This window comes from Bos grunniens, chromosome 20 (genome assembly GCF_055505025.1).
Source record: "Bos grunniens cultivar Pamir isolate PY7600 chromosome 20, Bosgru_T2T1.0, whole genome shotgun sequence".
Classification (NCBI taxonomy): Eukaryota; Metazoa; Chordata; class Mammalia; order Artiodactyla; family Bovidae; genus Bos; species Bos grunniens.
The window spans coordinates 61,443,466-61,464,481 of NC_141184.1; the positions used below are offsets into that span (position 1 = coordinate 61,443,466).

The 21,016-nt window shown below is 37.9% G+C and overlaps 1 protein-coding gene and 1 pseudogene across 2 annotated transcripts; both read left to right on the plus strand.

The window, feature by feature from the left end:
* Positions 1-91: 91 nt before the first annotated feature.
* On the plus strand, positions 92-20,414 carry CENPH (centromere protein H). Its single transcript, XM_086362059.1, has 9 exons — positions 92-1,126; positions 4,523-4,578; positions 10,773-10,821; positions 11,194-11,268; positions 13,243-13,299; positions 15,657-15,720; positions 16,046-16,097; positions 18,392-18,555; positions 19,204-20,414. Exons 1-9 carry the CDS (start codon positions 1,002-1,004, stop codon positions 19,294-19,296), a joined length of 735 nt encoding a protein of 244 aa, XP_086218185.1. The 5' UTR covers positions 92-1,001; the 3' UTR covers positions 19,297-20,414.
* Positions 1,832-3,595, plus strand: LOC147350485 (mesoderm-specific transcript homolog protein pseudogene; annotated as a pseudogene). Its single transcript, XR_015148590.1, has 2 exons — positions 1,832-1,841; positions 2,379-3,595. The product of XR_015148590.1 is annotated as a mesoderm-specific transcript homolog protein pseudogene (transcript).
* Positions 20,415-21,016: the final 602 nt, after the last annotated feature.

The following is a 21,016-nucleotide window of genomic DNA, read 5'->3' on the forward strand; positions in this document are numbered from 1 at the left end:
ATGCGTTTCTCTACCAGCCTGCCCTCCACACCCATCTTACAGGGCAGCAGATGGAAGGAGAATTCTAAAATGGATCAAGAATCGCTATCCCAGCTCAAAGGCTGAAAGACCGTTGATGTTGGGGTTCTCCCCTCCAGGTCGCAGTGCCACAAGCCTGAGAGTGCCCCCAAATGGCTGCAGCATAGCGCTTAGCCCAGCTGGACAGAGCTGACGGTTAACTTTTACTAGTCGTCTGTAATTGATGCCTTCAAACTGTGGTGCTGGAGAAGACTCATGAAATCTCTTGGACAGGAAGGAGATCAAACCAGTCAACTTGAAGAGAGATCAACCCTGAATATTCACTGGAAATACTGATGCTGAAGCTGAAAGTGGAAAGTGAAAGTCGCTCAGTCGTGTCCGACACTTTGTGACCCCACGGACTAAACATTCCATGGAATTCTCCAGGCCAGAATACTGGAGTGGGTAGCCTTTCCCTTCTCCAGGGGATCTTCCCAACCCAGAGATCCAGGGAATCCCGCATTGCAGGCGGATTCTTTACCGGCTGAGCCATAAGGAAAGCCCAAGTCCATCTGATGCGAACAGAAGACTCACTGGAAAACTCCCTGATGCTGGGAAAGGCTGAGGGCAGAAGAAGAGGGCGTCAGAGGATGAGAAGGCTGGATGGCATCACCCAGGCAATGAACTTGAACTTGGGCAAACTCTGGGAGACAGTGGGGGACAGGGAGGCCTGGCGTGCTGCAGTCCACGGGGTCGCAAAGAGTCAGACACGACTGGGCGACTGAACAACAACTTTAATTACTAAAGCTGGAATAAAAGAAGGTACAGCCGCAACTATGGCAACCAGAGACGGGGGGAGGAAAGGGCGGGGCCATCAGGCGGAAGGGGTGTGACCGCGCGCGAAGACCCTCCGGCTGGTTCCGGGTATCAATTTTGTGGCGGGAAAAACGGTCCCTTCTGTGGTAGAGTCCGCCAGTCCTGAGAAGTAACTCTTCGCGCCCGGAATGGAGACGCAGTACGAGGAGCAAGCCGTCACCAAGCCTGCGGACTCCGGAGGGGAAGGCGGGCCGCCGCAGGTCGCCGGCGCCCAGGCGGCGCGTCCGGAGGACCGCATGACCCTGCTGCTCAGGTTGTTCCCTCTGACCGACTGGGCAGGAGCCAAGTGGGCGTCTTGGCCAAGACTCTTTGCCGAAAATGTCTAGGGTTCTAATTCAGTGTCGGTCGCTTAATGGCTGGCGACTAGAGCATTCACTTAAGCTCTTTAAGCCCCTTTCTTCGTCTTGGAAAAGAGAGGGAAAATGACAGCTTCCTAGCTAAGTTGCCGTGGGAATTAAAAGAGAGATTATGGGGTCAGCGTTTAGCAAAGGGCCTACGGAGCTATAATTAACATCGCCTTTCTTAACCACTCATGCCCTGCGGTCCTGATTTTCAAGCCCTTTGTGGGTTGCATCCAAGCCCAGATTTATACTGGAGGGAGGTTTCTCTGCCCTTCTCTGTTATAGCTATGACCCTTTTCAATCCAGAAGCTGCTTGTTTTGTATTTTCTACCAGGAAGCAATGTCTGTACGTTGCTAAGGAAAAGACTTAATGAGAAAGGTCATCAGTCTTCTACTCCAGTGGGCAACTATGGTCCTGGGCCTTATCCATCCTACTCTTTGTTTCTGTGTGACCCCTCAAGCTGAGATTAATTTTCATGGGTTTAAATGGTTGGGGGAAAAGTTACAAGATGTTAATAACAGGTGAAAATTATATGAAATTAAATTTCAATCTCCTATGTAACGTTTTATTGGAACACAACTTTCAAAGAAAGAGTTGAGTAGTTACAGCAGATACCATGAGTGAGAGTGAGTAAAAGTCATTAAATTGTGTCTGACTCTTTGTAACCTTTATGGACTGTAGTCTGCCAGGCTCCTCTGTCCATGGAATTTTCCAGGCAAGAATACTGGAATGAGTAGCCATTCCCTTTTCCAGAAGTCTTCCCGACCCAGGGATTGAACCTGGGTCTCCTGCTTTGACAGGCAGATTCTTTATCATCTGAGCCACCAGGGAAGCCCACAGTAGGAAGCCTATAGGATCTACTATAGGACTCACAAAGCCTAAAATATTTACTTTCTAGTCCTTTACAGAAAAAAATTTGCAGACCTAAATTATAACAAGGGAATTTTTAAAAAAAATAAGCTTTGTAACTGTATGTATTTCAACTTCATCACTGCTTTGAAAGGCCTCACCTAATAATAAACCTCAGAACCTCACCTTCAAAATTACCCCCCTACAAATGCACAACAGGTTCCTGCAAACGTGGAATCTTATAGCCCAGGTCTTACCCTTCCTTCCCCACTCCCACAGTTTTCCCCTTGCTCCTCACTCATGAAAGTTGCTAGGCAAATTTTTCACCTACAAGGGACTGAATATCTTCTATTAAAGACTCTGTGGGTATGGTTGGAAGTCTCCAGATAGTCATGCTTTTACATGGCTTTCCAACATCCAGCTCTGATTGGTACAAGACTTGGGTAGTTCTTCTTACCCTTAGATTTCATCAAGTGATTGCTCTTAATTTCTTTGGCTTTGGCTTCACTGACAACCAGAGCCCAGACTATTCCATTTGGGGGCAGGTCAGCTTCTTGGAGGCATTTTTGCAACCTCTGGTGCTCCAGAACCACAGGATCAACCTTTGTCTCATGATTATTGAGATATTGTTGCCCAGGAGCTGTTCTGTGGGTTCAAGTGGAATTGATCTGGCTGACTTACCATCAAGAGTCTGTCAAATGGAGTTATATTTACCAAGACTCACCATCCTTTCCTTCAAAATTTTCTCATGGAGGCATGCTGTCACCCATCCTCACGTGACTGATGAACTTCTTTGTATTCTCTCAAAGTCTCACCCCAGTCTTTGGGCCATACACCTAACCCTCTGAGAGTGAGTTGTGGGACCTGTGGGCAGAGATGGGCAACAATGATGGGGATTTAATTAACAATAGTCTCTTAAACAGTATATATAGGAAGAAGTTTAGAAGACACTGAGTGGGAGTTCTTTCCTTTTAACTATTCCCATTCATTTTATCTATGGGCCATCGGACCTGGTGAATTCCTATCCAGAGTTCTCAGAGCTATATAGGAAGTGCTCATATAGTCCAGGGTCAATTCCAAATGACCATAATAGCCACTGTTCACAGCTAGAAGATCCCATGGGTTTCTTGAAGGCATATAAGGGCTTCATCAGCTCCTGAACTGGAACGAGTAACTTTCCTGTATTACTTTCCCCTGTTCCCATCTGTTGTGTATTACACTTAGGAAGAAATGCCCCAAAGAGGTCCTGGCCACCAGACACTATTCTCTCACAAAAGTCCACCTGACTCAACTGGTGAACAGCATTTAGTAAAAAAGGCAGCAGAAACTCTGGGGGTGACATAATAGCCCACTTCCCATTCCTTTGACCTTTGACCAAGTGTGTGGACTTGCCTTCATCTTTTTGTTCTCAGAAAACGCTGATGAACACTACTCACTGATGAAGAAAGACATTCTTTTGTGTAAAAGTCTTTGAAACAGTTCTAAAAAATGAATAAAAATCCTTTTCTACCTACAATATGAAATAATAAAATATTAAAGATATAACATCTCCTTTTCCATCTCAGCTAAAAATGAATTATTGTTTCAGTGCGTCATAAAATGCTATCTTAAAGTCTTAAGAAATTGCCCTTTTCATTTGGAATTTTAAAACAGGGAACTTAAGCTGCGAAGCTTTAAAATTTTGTCTAATGTTCCTTAGCTGCTTAACTAGATCTCAGAGTCACAAAACAAACTCAGAACTGGGGAATTACCAGGTAAATATGAAACACCTAATAAGTAGTTATCATTTTACCCATAGCTCTTCTACCCATTTTTTGTATGATTTTTAAGTAAGTAGAGTCATAGGATGACTAAGAAACTATATAAATTACTTATTTATCCAAGGGTTAGTATCTTTGATATTTTTCTGTATCTCTTAAGAATGTTTCAATCTGTTTGTAACTCATTACTGTGTTTGGGAGTTTACCACTTTGATCTATTTCTTTATGTAGTCTTCTCTTTAAGCTTTATTTCAGTGTGGCCCATTAAAAATAAATTTAAAAATCAAATTTTTAACTTTTCCTTACAGATGCTGTTTTCCTACTGTATTTCATTTTGTGTATTTTTCTGAGGCATAACATCTTGTATGCCTATTTTAAATGAGGCCAACCTGGAAGATCTGTTTTTTAAATATATATTTACTTATTTAGCTGTGCCAAGTCTTAGTTGCCATGTGTGGGAGGGAGCTTTCATTGCAGCATGTGGGATCTAGTTTCCCATCCAGGGATTGAACCTGGGCCCCTTGCATTGGGAGCACTGAGTCTTAACCGCTGGACCACCAGGGAAGTCCCTGGAAGATTTTAGTGCTGTTTATTTATACTCATTTTGTTGCATCAGATTCCAAAAAAGATGAGTTGATTTATCATAGTAATGAATAAAACCTCAATAATTATATAACTCTCTTCTTATCTGTTTTCAGGCTAAGAGCACAGACCAAACAACAACTCTTGGAATATAAGTCAATGGTTGATGCAAGTAAGGATTTCCATTTTCAAATAAGGTTTTATGAGTTTGATGATGAACAGTACTCCAGGGAAAAGATCAATTTTACAATTATTTATCTAGGGAAGTGGGGGTGTTAGGAATTCAGGAAAATTAAGTTCTATTGATTGGAAATTCCTGTAGGCTTAGCTACCATCAACAACTTGAACATTAAATTAGGAGATTAGATGATTGTTGAACAAGTGATCTGAGATCTATACTTTGAGAAACACTGGGTTAATGACATGAGAGCAGAAGGGAGATAGGCATAAAAGTGTGATAGACAATTTTCAATTCTATATAAAAATTTTTAATTTATCTTTTACAATTATTAATCCAAAAATCTCAGGGCCAAGAGAGTAGTTAAATGATGGGTTTAGTCATCTTAAGTAATAAGCACCACCTGATTTATTATAAGCCCTTGGGTCACAAAGATAGATTTTGGTTACTTTTTCTTTCTCTATGAAATAAGCTTATAGAATAAAACCAAATAGTACACTGTGTTGAATCAAGAATTGTGGAAAAGCCTAGGCACCTCATAGATGTTTTAGTTACTTCCCTGAGTCCATGTTTGAACCTCGATAATTTTTGTGGTCTGTTCAAGCTCACTTTAAGGCTACAGATCAGAAGGCATTTCTGGTATGTTTTTCATCCCCATTTTAGGGTTTCTAAAGTCATCTTAGGCAAAAAACAGAACGAAAGAAAACAAAACCTTAAAAAAAGATGGGCCCCCAGCCTCTCTTCTGCTTACCATAGCTAGTAACCATAGGAGTTAGGAAGTGAATCAGACCTTACTGGCTCTAAAGTCATGTCCCTTTTGTAACATCAATAATGCCTATATAAGAATATATATTATCTATAAAGTACTTATATTTATATATATATAAGTATATATGTATTACAATCACTTTGCTGTATACCTGAAACTAACACAACATTGTAAATCAACTATAATTCGATTAAAAAATGCTTACCTCAAAGATGATCAGTAGGTCACTGTCCTTCCCCTGGAGGAATTAATGGTGTCCTTCTTTCCAAAGCCTGTGTTCCTTTTATTAAACAAATTATATTTATCTTAGAGAAGAGAAGTAGGACTTGTCTAATCCTTTTACTGGCATGAGAGCCCACATAATACATAAAAAAGTATAACTGATGTTAGACGATGAGGTGTAGGGGAAAAGCTATTCAAAATTTGAACCACTGAGGAATTATCTCTAGAGGTAATCATGCAATCATAGTTGAATGAATGGATGCTAGGAATGGAGATATGGTGTTGAACAAGGCTGACTTTATCCTCATGGAGCTTAAATTCTATGTAGCAAAACAGGTAAGTAAAGAGACTTGAGATAATTATGAGGTGAAGTAAATGTGAGATGAAGGAAATAATGATATGATAAGAGGGAAGGGCTACTTTAGATACAGTAATCAGAGATGGATTCTTCAAGAAGATGACCTTAGAGCTAAAATCCAAGTGATAAGAATCTGCCTCCTCTTGCAGTTCTTGTTTGCCCTGTATAGCTAATTTTAAAGGAGTTGTGACATCTGAAAACTTGAGTAGATTTAATAGTCTGCACTCTAGAATTTCTACAGCTAAAGGAGAGGACCGATTGCTATGGCTTCCTGGTGGCTCAGATGGTAAAGAATCTGCCTGCAATGCAGGAGACCTGGGTTCGAACCTTAGGTTGGGAAGATCCCATGGAGAAAGGAATGGCAACCCACTTCAGTGTTCTTGACTGAAGCATTCCATGGACAGAGGGCTTAGTCCATGGGGTCAAAAAGGATGGGACATGACTGAGCTCCTAACACACACATAAGAAGTTAGGTTTTAGTTTTGAAGAGAAGATATGTATCTAAAATTGATTAGTTTTTACCACTAAAAAATACTGAGACTTTATTGCTTGAAGGCTTTTTTTTTTTTTTTTTTACAATAAGTGCATCTATTTTGAGGGTATAATTGGATGAGTTTTTTGTTGTGATGTTGTTTTAAAGATTTGTTTATTTTTTGGCTGTGGTGAGTCTTCATTGCTGCACACTGGCTTTCTCAAATTGTGGCAAGTGGGGGCTCGTCTCTAGTTGTGGTGTGCAAGCTTCTCATTGCGGCAGCTTTTCTTGTTTCAAAGCATGGATTCTAGGTGCGCGGGCTTCAGGAGTTGCAGCACATGGGCTCAGTTAGTTGTGGCTCCTGGGCTCTAGAGCATAGACTCAATAATTGTCACACAGGTTTAGTTGCTCCACATGTGGGATCCTCTCGAACCAGAGTTCAGACTGATATCCCTTAGCTTACAAGGAGGATTCTTAACCACTGGATCACCAGGGAAGCCCAGTTTGATGAGTTTTGACAAATATATACATCTCTTTTGGAGAAGGCAATGGCACCCCACTCCAGTACTCCTGCCTGGAAAATCCCATGGATGGAGGAGCCTGGTGGGCTGCAGTCCATGGGGTCGATGAGGGTCGGACACAACTGAGCGACTTCACTTTCACTTTTCACTTTCATGCATTGGAGAAGGAAATGGCAACCCACTCCAGTGTTCTTGCCTGGAGAATCCCAGGGACAGGGGAGCCTGGTGGGCTGCCGTCTATGGGGTCGCACAGAGTCGGACACGACTGAAGTGACTTACATCTCTTTAATCAAGATCACCACTAAAATCAAAGATGTAAATAGAAAGAGACTCTCACAGACTTAGAAGATCAACTTATTTGATGTGTGACTAGTACAACTATTTTACTTTAGTTTTACTTTAGTTGTACTACTCATATATCAAATGCTTCAGCCACCATGTGGCTGGTGGCTACCATATTGGACAGTGCAGATATTAAGCATTTCATTTATCACAGAACAGTGCTTTTGGACAGCACTGTTCTAGAATTTGATGTAAATGTATTTATATGGTGGTTTTGTTTTTTTTCCAACATCTTTCTTTTGTGACTTAATTCACGCAACAAAATTCACCATTTTAAAATGTACAATTCAGTAACTTTTAGTATTATTTACAATGTTGTGTAACCATTACCACTATCTAATTGCAGAACATTTGCAGTACTCTATAGATCAGATCAGATCAGATCAGTCGCTCAGTTGTGTCCGACTCTTTGCACCCCATGAATCGCAGCACGCCAGGCTTCCCTGTCCATCACCAACTCCCGGAGTTCACCCAGACTTACATCCATCGAGTCGGTGATGCCATCCAGCCATCTCATCCTCTGTCGTCCCCTTCTCCTCTTACCCCCAATCCCTCCCAGCATCAGAGTCTTTTCCAATGAGTCAACTCTTCGCATGAGGTGGCCAAAGTACTGGAGTTTCAGCTTTAGCATCAGTCCTTCCAAAGAAATCCCAGGGCTGATCTCCTTCAGAATGGACTGGTTGGATCTCCTTGCAGTCCAAGGGACTCTCAAGAGTCTTCTCCATCACCACAGTTCAAAAACATCAATTCTTCGGCACTCAGCCTTCTTCACAGTCCAACTCTCACATCCATACATGACCACAGGAAAAACCATAGCCTTGACTAGATGAACCTTTGTTGGCAAAGTAATGTCTCTGCTTTTGAATATGCTATCTAGGTTGGTCATAACTTTCCTTCCAAGGAGTAAGCGTCTTTTAATTTCATGGCTGCAGTCACCATCTGCAGTGATTTTGGAGCCCAGAAAAATAAAGTCTGACACTGTTTCCACTGTTTCCCCATTTATTTCCCATGAAGTGATGGGACTGGATGCCATGATCTTCGTTTTCTGAATGTTGAGCTTTAAGCCAACTTTTTCACTCTCCACTTTCACTTTCATCAAGAGGCTTTTTAGTTCCTCTTCACTTTCTGCCATAAGGGTGGTGTCATCTGCATATCTGAGGTTATTGATATTTCTCCCGGCAATCTTGATTCCAGCTTGTGTTTCTTCCAGCCCAGCGTTTCTCATGATGTACTCTGCATATAAGTTAAATAAACAGGGTGACAATATACAGCCTTGACGTACTGCTTTTCCTATTTGGAACCAGTCTGTTGTTCCATGTCCAGTTCTAACTGTTGCTTCCTAACCTGCATACAAATTTCTCAAGAGGCGGATCAGGCCCCAGACCTGTCAGTAGTCACTCCCAAAGGGTCTGGCTACTTTTTGCACAGTGTAGCATTTTTGTGATTCATCCATGCTCTTTTGTTTCAGTAATACATTCCTTTTTATTGTGAAGTACATTTTATGATGACTGCACCACGATTTGTTAATCCATTTACCTGTTGATGAACATTTGAATTGTTTCCAGTGTTTGCCCCTCATAAATAAAGCTGCTATGGACAGTTGTCATTTGTATATATTTTTGTGGACATTTGCTTTCATTTCTCTTGGTTAAATACCTAAAAGTGAAATTTCAAGGTGATATGGTAAGTGTATGTTTAACTTTTTAAGCAACTACCAAACTGCTAAAATAATTATACCATTATGGCAGATTCCTCCCCAGCAGTGTATGAGATTTCCAGTTACTCAATATCTTCTCCAAAACTTTGTACTGTCAGTCTTTTTAAATTTTAGCCACTCTAGTAAGTATGTAGTGATATATTTATGTGGTTTTAATTTATATTTTCCTAATAACTAATGTTGTTGATCATCTTTTCATGTCTTATTGGTAGTTTACTTTTTTGAAGTGTCCTTTCAAATCTTTGCCCATTTTTGGTTAGATTGTTAGTCTTACTGAGTTTGAGTTTCAATTAAAGGTGAAAATATTATATATTCTCTTAAACATTCACTTCAAAAAATAAATACAGTCCTGTTTCAGATGAATAAATATATATATATGTGTGTGTGTGTGTGTGTGTGTGTGTGTGTATATATATATATGGTAGAAATTTTCTCCTAGTTTTTTTGCTTTTTTATTTTCTTAACAGTGTCTTTTCAGGAGCAGAAGGCACTAATTTTTATGAAGTGTTGTTTTTTTACTGTTTTTCTTTTGTGATTTGTGGTTTTTGAGTTCTAAGAAACTGACTACTTCAAGGCTGCAGAGATTTTCTCCTGTGTATGTTCTAGAAGTCTTAAAGTTTTAAGTTCAGCATTCAGTGCTGTGATTCATCTTGGGTTAAGTTTTGTGTATATAGTGTGAGCTAAGTAAGGGTCAAGACTCATTTTTTTCGTGTGTGACCCATTGTATATGTGTAGGTCTATTTCTGGACTTGTTCTTCTGTTGCTTTGAGTAATTTGTTTGCCTTTACAATGGTCCCACACTGTTCCGATTACTGTAGCTTTATAGTAAGTCTAGATTATCAGCCACTATAAGTCCTTCAAGTTCATTCTTTGTCAAAATTGTTTTTACTGTTCTCAGTCCTTTATTTTTCTATATGCATTTTAAAATCAGCTTGTCAATTTCTGGGATTTTGAGTGGGACTATGGTAGCTCAGCTGGTAAAGAATCCACCTGCACTGCAGGAGACCCCGGTTCGATCCCTGGGTCAGGAAGATCCCCTGGAGGAGGACATGGCAACACACACTAGTATTTTTGCCTGGAGAATCCCCATGGAGGAGCCTGTTGGGCTACGGTCCAGGGGGTCACAAAGAGTCAGACCCGACTGAGCCACTAAGCACAACACAGCACGTAGATCAGTATGGGTGAGTTCGTTATATTAGCAGTTGTTATATTAGCCATGATTCTCCCAGTACGTATAGGTAGTATATCTTTCCATTTTACTGTTTGATGGTGTTTAGTGTAGAGGTCATACATACATGTATTTTGTTAAATTTATCCTTAATTATTTTGTGTTTTTGGATGTAATTTTACATATATTTAAAAATTTTTATATATAGACATAGTTTCTATATTTTTACATTGATCTTGATTTTTTTACTCTCTTTTTGTATCATTCTAATCTGTGCTGTCTAATATGTTAGTCACTAGCTCCATGTGACCACTGAACACTTGAAATATGGTCATTCCTCATTGAGAAGGACTAAATGTAAAATATGAACAGAAGGAGAGATTGTGAACTATTTCAACAGTAATTCTAAATGGCTTACATGTTAAAGTGACAATATTTTGGATCTACTGGGTTAAATAAGCTATATTAAAATTAATTTCACTTGTTTCTTTACTTTTGTAATGTGGAAACTAGAAATTTTAAATTACATATTTGGTTTGCATTTGTGGCTCACATTATATTTTTGTTGGACAATGCTTTTCTGAAATATTACTAACTTCAAAAATTTATTTATTTGTAGATGAAGAAAAGACTCCAGAACAAATCATGCAGGAAAAGCAAATTGAAGCGTATGTCTTAATTTTAAATTTTTAGTTGTGGTTTTTACAGATTTAATAATATTATCCATCTTATAATATTGTCTTTCTGTTTCCTTTCTTTGTTTTTCCACGTAATTTGTCATGCACATGTTGAGAAGTTACTGATGTGGGATGTCGACTTAGATGCACACGAGTGAGCTACCACTAACAAGATATTTATCAAAGTAACTCAGTGGGAGTCAGGTTACCAAATCCGGAAATGTGTCAGTATGGGATCCTGTAGAATACTATTATTTAGTTAACAGGCATTTTACTTTCTTCAAAGATTTACTTTAAACCTTTATTCCAGTAGTTACTTTATCTGACATTGCTGACATTCTTTGGTTCATGCTTCTTTGGCAGTAAAATTGAAGAACTAGAAAATGAAGTTGAAGAGGCAAAAACTGCTTTTGAAATGAAAAAGCTTGCGTTAGACAGGTAATTATTACATTTTAAGTATGCAAGATGGGTATGGCTCAGGGTGGGGTGTGTGTGTGCTAAGTCGGTTCAGTCATGTCCAGCTCTTTGCTACCCTATGGAGCCCACTAGGCTCCTCTGTCCATGGGATTCTCTAGGCAAGAATACTGGAGCAGGTTGCCATGCCCTCCTTCAGGGGATCTTCTCGAGCCAGGGATTGAACTGGAATCTCTTATGTCTCCTGCTTTGGCAGGTGGGTTCTTTATCACTAGTCTGAATTAATCAAAATGATGATTAGTTGATGGTCCCACAAATTTTGAGCCCTGAGAGAAAAGTTACATCATTAATGTTTTCATTTGAAGAAGTTACATAAGACAGTGTTAATAAGAAAATGTCAATCAAGACAATAGAAGTGTGAGGTTAAATCACATTCGGTGTTTGAAAGGATTATACGATTTATTTTTGGTTGTGCTAGGTCTTAGTCGTGGGACGAAGAATCTTTAGTTGTAGCATGTGGGATTTAGTTCCCCAGCCAGGAATTGAACCCAGGCCCCTGCATTGGGAGCTTGGAGTCTTAGCTACTGGGCCACCAGGGAAGTCTCATATTTATTCCAGTAACTCTTAATGGAGTAAGGGAATTGTCATTGAGTTTAAATGTATTTTTAATTTTAGACTTTGGATCTATATTTTAGAATTCATTCACCAAATATTTGAGCGCTTACTGTGTCAGAGCTTTGTGCTGGACGCTGGTATACAGCTGTCAGTAAGACAAATGTAGTCTCTATTATAGACTTGTGATCTGAATTAATAATCTCAATTCAATGAATGACTCTAATTGTCTTTCCCTTGTATTTCTGACCTTCCCAGATACATTTACTTATATTTAATTGAAAATAGTTAAAGTCCTTTTAATTACTTCTAGCAGTGAACTTTTTCCCCTCATTTAATGTGCTGGCTCATTATATAGATGATATTTTTTGACTAAGATCAGAGCTATTAAGATATCCTCTTTAATGAAATGACTAATATTGCTGAGCTTATTGCCTTTTTATTATTATTTACTAGCTATTGAATTTAAAAACAAATTATAGTGCTTGCTTATACATAGACATATTTTAAAGTTTATAGTCGAGTATGGCTTTGTATTCCCTAACTCTACCTAATTTGAGCCTGCTGATCTGTATGCCTTTTTTCCTTCTTCCAGTTTTATTGAGATATAACTGACATACAGCAGTGTATAAGTTTGGGCTTCCCTTGGCAGCTCAGTGGCAAAGAATCCGCCAGCCAATGCAGAAGGCATGGATTCAATCCCTGGGTCAGGAATATCCCCTGGAGAAAGGAAGTAGTAATCCACTCCAGTATTCTTGCCTGGAAAATCTCATAGACATAGGAGCCTGGCAGGCTACAGTCCATGGGGTCACAAAAGAGTCGGACACAACTTAGCGGCTAAACAATAACTGTATAAGTTTAAGGTGTAGAACGTGTTTTGACTTACATGCATCCTGAAATGATCATCACAGTAGGTTTAGTGAACATCAACCATCTCATATAGATAAAAAATTTAAAAAATAGAAAAAAAAATCTTTTCTTGTGAGAATTTTTAGATTTATTCTCCTAACTTTCATATGTAACTTATAGCAATGTTAATTATATTTTATCATATTGTGCATTACATTTTGTAGTGCCTTATTGCTTCCTCCCAGCCCTGCACCTAGGTGGATGGTTTAGAGAGCAAGTTCAGGCAGGGTGTCAGGTCAGCTCAGCCCCTCTGCCTGCCCATGCACAGCCACATGTAACAGCCCCCTCCCTCTTGGTGCTACTTCATGTTTCTATGACTGACTTATCAAATTATTTCCCATATAATACTGTTTAAAAACCTACTTTTGTTTTATGTTACATTTAAATAGAAATCAATCCATGTTGTATTTTTAAATATTCTTTTCACTGTACCATAAATGTTACCCATGTTTTATAATGGATTTTTTTCCTCTATAGGATGCAACTTTCAACTGCACTTAAAAAACACCTGGAGAAGGTTGACATCAAGACTAGGTATGTTTTTTTTTTTGTTTTATGTTTTCTGGATTTGGTAAGGATGGCAGTAAGGGAGATCACATAATGATTAGTTCCATGAATTTTTTTTTTTAATTGTCTGTCACTGTTGACCACCTTTATCTGGGAAATAAGAAAAGTAGGCTCGTCTCATCATTACAAACTTTATAGTCCTACTGACATCCTGTTCCAAATGGATGGGACCCTGAGAATCAATGGAGGTTTTACCCAGATGATCTATAATTTTGAAGGAAGCTTTTGAAAGTTAACTTTTGTTTGGTACTTACTGTAAGACAAGAACAATGCTATCTCATTTAAGCCAACAATAACCCAATGAGGTAGGAAATATACTCCTCATTTTTCATGGGCAGAAATGAGCAACTTATATAATTTGCCAAGGAATATAAAATAAAGACTCTGGCATTCAAGGTCATCTGTGATCCGATCCTAAGACGGGAAGCTGGCAACCCACATATAACAAGCCTCCCAAAGGATGGTGGCACTAGGAAATACGAGAACCGCTCTTCTTGCCCAGTCTTATTTCTGCCCTTTTACTCCGGCTGTACCAAACTGCTTGTTAGGTAGTCTTCATAATTACACTTGACCCTTGGACAGCATGGGTTTGAACTGCTTGAGTCCACTTCTATGCAGGTGTTTTGTGTTTGTTTGTTTTCAATAAATATAGTACCTGTATTTTCATTTTACAGATCTTTAAGTATGGGGGAAAGTTTGTATTTATTTAGAGGTCACGGTATGTGGAATCAGTGAACTGGGGTTTGATCCAGACTGTTTCAGCTTTCTGTCCTCGGGTGAGCCATTTAATTCCTGTGTTTTTGAGGCAGAGGTAGCAGTGCTGTGCACTGTGTGGACAGTTGGTAACTAACCACCCACTCTACCTGCATTCTTCAAGGATCAACTGTACTTTTCCATCCTTTAAGACTCAGGGTTTCCTTGTTCTACCCTTTCCACAACTCTTACACAATCCATTACTGATTCTAATGAAGTCATAACGATGGTTGTGGATTTATTTTTTTCCCCCATAAGATTCTTTCCTCTTTGAAAACAGGTACTGTGTTTTATTCTATTTTATAATCTTGGTGCCTGGCACAATCTTGACATGAAGTAGTCTCTCAGAAATACTTGTTGAAGAAATGGGGAATAAAAGCAGTTGATTTAGTGAAACTGTTCTGTCTGATATAGTTAGATACATGTCATTATACATTTGTCAAAATGCATAGAATGTACAACATCAAGAGTGAACCCTAGTGTAAACTCTGGACTTTGGATGATAATGATGTGTCAGTGCAGGTTCATCATTTATAACAGATGGGCTACTCTGGTGGGGGAGGCTGTGCAAGTGTGGGGCCAGAGGATGTACAGGTTTCCCTTCCACTTGGTTTTGCCCTGAACCTAAAACTGGTCTAAAAACTAACATCCAGGGACTTCCCTAGTGGAACTGCTGCTGCTAAGTCACTTCAGTCATGTCTGACTCTGTTCGATCCCATAGACGGCAGCCCACCAGGCTCCCCCGTCCCTGGGATTCTCCAGGCAAGAACATTGAAGTGGGTTGCCATTTCCTTCTCCAATGCATGAAAGTGAAAAGTGAAAGTCAAGTCGCTCAGTCGTATCCGACTCTTAGCGACCCCATGGACTGCAGCCTACCAGGCTTCTCCGTCCATAGGATTTTCCAGGCAAAGGTACTGGAGTGGGGTGCCATTGCCTTCTCCATCCCTAGTGGAACAGTGACTAAGAATTTGCACTCCCTATGCAGGGGGCCTGGGTTTGATCCTTGGTCAGGGATCTGGATCCCATGTGCCTCAACTAAAGGTTCCACATGCTACAATGAGGATGGAAGATCCTGTGTACCGAAACTAAGACCCAGCACAGCCAAGTTAATTGATTTTTAAAAAATCCTAAAGTCCATTTCCAAAAAAAACACTATGTATTAGCAAGTTATTAGGGTTTTTTTCTCCCTAAGTATGAGATTTTTAGAAATGTTCCTGGGGACTTCCTTTGCAGTCCAGTAGTTAAGACTCTATGTTTTCACTGCAGAAGACACTGGTTCAATCCTTGGTCAGGGAACTAAGATCCTGCATGCTATGGGGTATGGCCAAGAAAAAAAAAAAAAGAAATGTTCCTACATGCTTAAATTTTATATTCTTTGTTGTCTATGAGCAAAAATTTTTCTAGGGAAATGCATCAGAAATTTAGTTTACACCAAACTTTTCTAGACTTATTTTGTTAAACAATGACTATATTGAAGTGTACATTGGATATAATGAAAGTATATATATACTGATTTCTTAATTAATGAAAATTTTTAAACTTAATAAATCATATTTTTTATTCCTTTTCAGTGTGCTCATGGATAACATGAAACAAATACTAAATCTGAATAAATTAATAATGAAATCACAGCAGGTAATTTTGAACATAAAGCTGCTTATGCATTCTCATGATTTCAGTAACACATTCTTGCTGGTAACTGTATGTGACTAAATAGGATTGCCCAAAGACTGGTATGTTTGGAATTCAGTATCCTTAAGTTTTCTCTCTTTTCATAGTTTCATTATTTCTAATTATCTGCTTATCATTTAAGCTACTCTTTCTTTCCCTTTTGTTATGTAAAAATAGAGGAATTGAAAACTGAAGCTCTAGAAAATATGAATAGATAAAATTCAATGATTTCAATATTATAGGTGTATTCTTAGGTTATGTGCCTTAATCTTTTTATTTCTAATAACAGGAAACTTGGGATTTGGAGGAAAAATTGCTTGATGTTAGAAAGAAGAGATTGCGTATGTAGAACACTTTTTGGCTCTTTTTTTCGAGAACACATTTTTCACTTAATACGAAGATCTCCCAATCACTGAAAATTTTAATTTTCAAATTTTCTTAAAACTTTGGACGTGGCAATTTAAAGAGTAGTATACAGAGTGCAATTTGTTTGATCCATTGTTTTAGAACTTTAAATCACAAAAATTAATACTTTCTCAGTGGGGGTAAAATATCAAGTGATACAGAAAAGTATAATGTGAAAGCCATACCTCCTTGTGTGAGCACCATTAGATATACATCATTTCAGGCCTTTTTCCACATTCACGTTAACATTTATAATTTCTTTTAATTATTTATTTATTTTGTTTTTTGCGAGGAGTTTTCACTGACTGTGGTGAGCAGAGGCTATATTCTTTGTTGCAGTACTTCACTTCTTATTGTGGTGGCTTCTCTTGTGGAGCACAGGCCCTAGGTGTCAACGCTTCAGTAGCTGCAGCACACAGGCTCAGTACTTGTGGTGCTAGGGCTTAGTTACCCCACGACATGTGGAATCCTCCCAGACCTGGGATCAAACCCATGTCCCCTGCATGGCAAGCAGATTCCTGGGGAAGTCCATACATAATTTTATTTTTTTGGTACATAATTTTTAAATGATCACTTGATACATAAGGTTCTATAGTTTAACTTAACATGAGATGGCTTTTTGTATTGAAATTATTGAAATGTTTTATTGAAATCTATTTCAGAGAGAACTAAGGCTAGTTCTACATATTCTCTATAAAGAATTTGAAAACAAACATATACATAAGGAAAATGTTTTATTTTATCAAGAGATAATCAATCTTCAGTGCTTTTTATTTATAAAATTGGCATAATTTTATTCTGTAGTACTCTTTTCATTTAACAGTTATAGGCATGATTTATTATTTTAAAATACTATGTATATTTCCCTTTTAAAAATTATTGATTTATTTTTATTATTTTTGGCTGTGCTGGGTCTTCACTGCTGCACGGACTTTTCTCTAGCTGTGGCAAGCGAGGGCTACTCTTAGTTGCCATGCCGGGCTTCTCATTGCAGTGGCTTCTTTTGTGGAGCAGAGCCTCTAGGGCACAGGGGCTTCAGTAGTTTGGGCACATGGGCTCAGTAGTTGCAGTGCCTGGGCTCTAGAGCACAGATTCAATATTTGTGGCACATGGACTTATTTTCTTCCACGGCACATGGGATCTTCCTGGATCAGGGATCGAACTTTTGTCTCCTGCATTGGCAGGTGGATTCTTTACCACTGAGCCACCAGGGAAGCCCCTAGATTTGCCTTTTGTAAGTAATCTCAGGGTCAGAAGTAGTCCTGTCACCTGTCTAATCACTCTTTGCTTTTTTTTCCATTGCATTCCAACCTACTTTAGATACATCAGTGTCAAGGAACTGAGCTCCTGAGATATACCCATTTATATTTTTAAATACTGTCTGTCCCCAACTTACGATGTTTCAACTTACAGTTTTTTTACTTTATGATGATATGCATTCGGTAGAAACTGAATTCAGATTTTGAATTTTGCTTTTTTCCTGGGCTCATTATAGTCTCTCATGTGATGCCAGGCAGCAGCAGCCAAGTGATCATGAGAATAAACCACCAATACATTTACAACTATTTTTCACTTTTAGTATTCAATAAATTACATGAGATATTTAATATATTGTTATAAAGCAGGCTTTGTGTTAAGTGGTTTTGCCCAATTGCAGGCTAATGGAAGTGTTCCAAGCATGTTTAAGGCAGGCTAGACTAAGCTGTGATGTTTGGTGGATTAGGTACATTTTTGCCTTAGGATATTTTCAACTGAGGATGAAAGGAAGATCTCTAGTGTAATTCTTAGAATATTTCAGGAACAACAAAAAAAATGGTTGATGATATTTATCCCTGGAGAAGGGGATCTTACCTTTCCTTGAAAATTTATTAATATGTAATTTTTGTAAATTAAGGGGGGGGAGCATTTCCTTACTTATATCACCTATTTTTTGGCAACCCAGAGGAAGTCCTCTGACATGATGCCATGGCAGACATTTGTAGACAGTATCATTGTCATGCATGCACACTTGAACATCTCAAACAGGGCATTGCCAAGTATGAAATTAAAATATTGGTGTTTTGCACCAGAGAAATCATTTCATGTCAGAATGGAACTGCAACCTAAAATGCATATTAAAATTTTTCTCTTGACTGAAATAATGAGGAACTGTTCTGCTTCATAAGCTTTCAAGATTCTTGTTTATAGGAGCTGTCATATATAGTATATTGCTTTATTTTTAATCCAACAGAATTAAAACAAGCTTCAGAAAGAAAGCTTTTAGAAATACAGACTGAAAAGAACAAACAGAAAGATGATTTGGATAGTATGGAAAATTCAGACAAAATAAAGGCCATACAACAAAACCTGGAGACAGAGATACAGATTACTACAGTTATTCAACATGTGTTCCAGGTAATGTTTATATAAAGTGGGAAGAGGGATAAAGAACTTTTAAAAAAGCGATTAATTCTATTGTTTTCAGGCTTCATATTTTTATATATAACTGAATTAACTCAGTATCATTGAGCTGCAGTTTTTCAAAGACTAATGACCAGAATTTTCATTAATTATAACCCTAATCAGTCCTCCATTGCCTACCACAAAAATAATCTTCACCTTTGTCAAAGTCTTGGAACTTTGCAAGGGCTGAGAATTAAGCTCTTTAACCTCTTGTCAAAATAATGCATGTTACTTACAATTTAATTGTTTTTCACTGCAGAAATGCAAAATGAACTCTGAACCATAACGGTAATCTTTTTCCTTTAGGAAACACTGCAAATATCCTTCCTTAAGAGGTAAAAACTATTCACAAAAACTGGCAAAGTAGAAAAATTGTTATAAACATTGTAAATATTTCCCTAGCATTATGGCGATCAAGGTTGAAGCCTTACTGAAAATAGAAATAAAGATACAAGAATGTATTTACTGTTTTTTCCCATCATCACAGAGTAAATGTTCACACCTACTTCTGTAAATATTTGATAAATGAAAGATGACTTTTTAAAAATACTGCTGAGAACTTTAATTTTAAAACAATTTTTTTTTTTTTTTTAATTACAGAACCTCATTTTGGGGAGTAAAGTCAACTGGGCAGAGGATCCTGCCCTCAAGGAAACTGTTCTGCAGCTTGAGAAGAATCTCACAATGATCTAACAGGAATTCTAGTTTGATATTTTTTGTTTCTGTTTTTAATGTCATTTAAATAGAAATTTCAAGTGAAATGCTTTTCAGTGTTTTTGGAACGATTCTAATACTGCAATTATTTTTTTTAGCTTGAGTTAAGTGTTACATGGAATCTATTGTTTTAAATATAATAAAGTGACTGGCATAGTCTAAACCTGAACATCTTAGCCTTGGAAGGGTCCCAAAAGACATCTAGTCCAGCCTTCTACTGAATATGGACATTTTTTCTACAGCATTCCTGGAAATCTCAGCTCCCATTTGTAATACTTCTGTGTATTTGTTTATCAACAAAATATTAGAAAGTTAGAAAAGCATATCCACACACATCTTTGTTTTTTTTTTCAACTGTCAACTGTATTTTATTCAGGTAAATCTCATTTTGGTTCAACTCACTACAGATTTTTTTTTTTTTTTTTGCCTTTTTTAAAAAATCGAGGGGACTTCCCTGGTGTTCCAATGGCTGAGACTCCATGCTCCCAGTGCAGGGGGCCGAGGTTCAGTTCCTGGTCAGGGAACTACATCCCACATGGCTGCAGTGAAGAGTGTGCATGCCACAGCTGAAGATCCCGCATGTGGCAGCTACGACCAGGTGCAGCCAAATAAGCAGTTTTTGTAAAAAAATTTAAAAACTGAGATATAATTGATACCTAACACTGTGTAAGTTTAAGATGTACAACATTGTTGATCTGACCACCATTAGCTAACATCTTCATCGTGTCACATAAGTATCATTTCTTTATCATGGTGAGAATATTTAAGATTATCCTCCTAGTAACTTTGAAGTGTGTAATGCAGTATCGTTAACTAGAATCACAGTGTTGTATGTTACATCTCCAAAAGTTATTCATCTTCTAACTGCAAGTTTGTACCCTTTGACCATGATTTTCTCAGTTCTCTCACCCCTCCATCCACATTTTTAAACAGATATCCAAATAAAGCACCTCAGTCATGCAAAAAGAAGAAAAAGAAAAACATACTCTGATTATAGAAAAATTGTGACTTTATTTTGCATTTTTAGGTTTATTATGTTATCACTTTTATTTAAAAAGTAAATGTTATTCTATCTTATTAAAAAAATAGAACTTGAAGCCTTTTATAGTATCCAATTTCATTTTTTGAAAACTCTGATTTGAGCTCTTTATTAATTTGGAGCTGTTGATAATTTTTATAGTCACTGTAGTCTTTTCAACATTATTTTAAGAAAGACTTTAAATTTGAAAAGATGTACTACAATGGACAACAGTATTAGAAATCTGTTCTTTAGATCAGTAACAAAAATGATATTTGCCTAAATTTGAATTCTGAAAGCTTTTCTTTGGAATATTTATAGTTTGGCTTCATTTGTTTTGATAAATCATAATTTGTGTAGCTTTTTATACGTACCCTTTTTTCCACAGTGTATTCTTGGAAATTGTCCATGTGAATTATAAAACAAGTTATATTTTTCTCATAGAAAAACTTTCTGGAAAATACTTTACTGATCCAAAGACATGGCATTAAATGTTATCATAGATGCACACTTTATTAGTGAGTCCCAACTCAGAGGATTATCACCATCCTCAAAAAAACTTGCTGCATTTTCCTAAGAGTTTATTGTCCTGTAGTGTGCTCCCTCTTAAATCTCAGCTCTGAGAAAGAAATTGTATTAGTTATCTTTCTTGGAAATCATGCTGAATAACCACCTCAAATC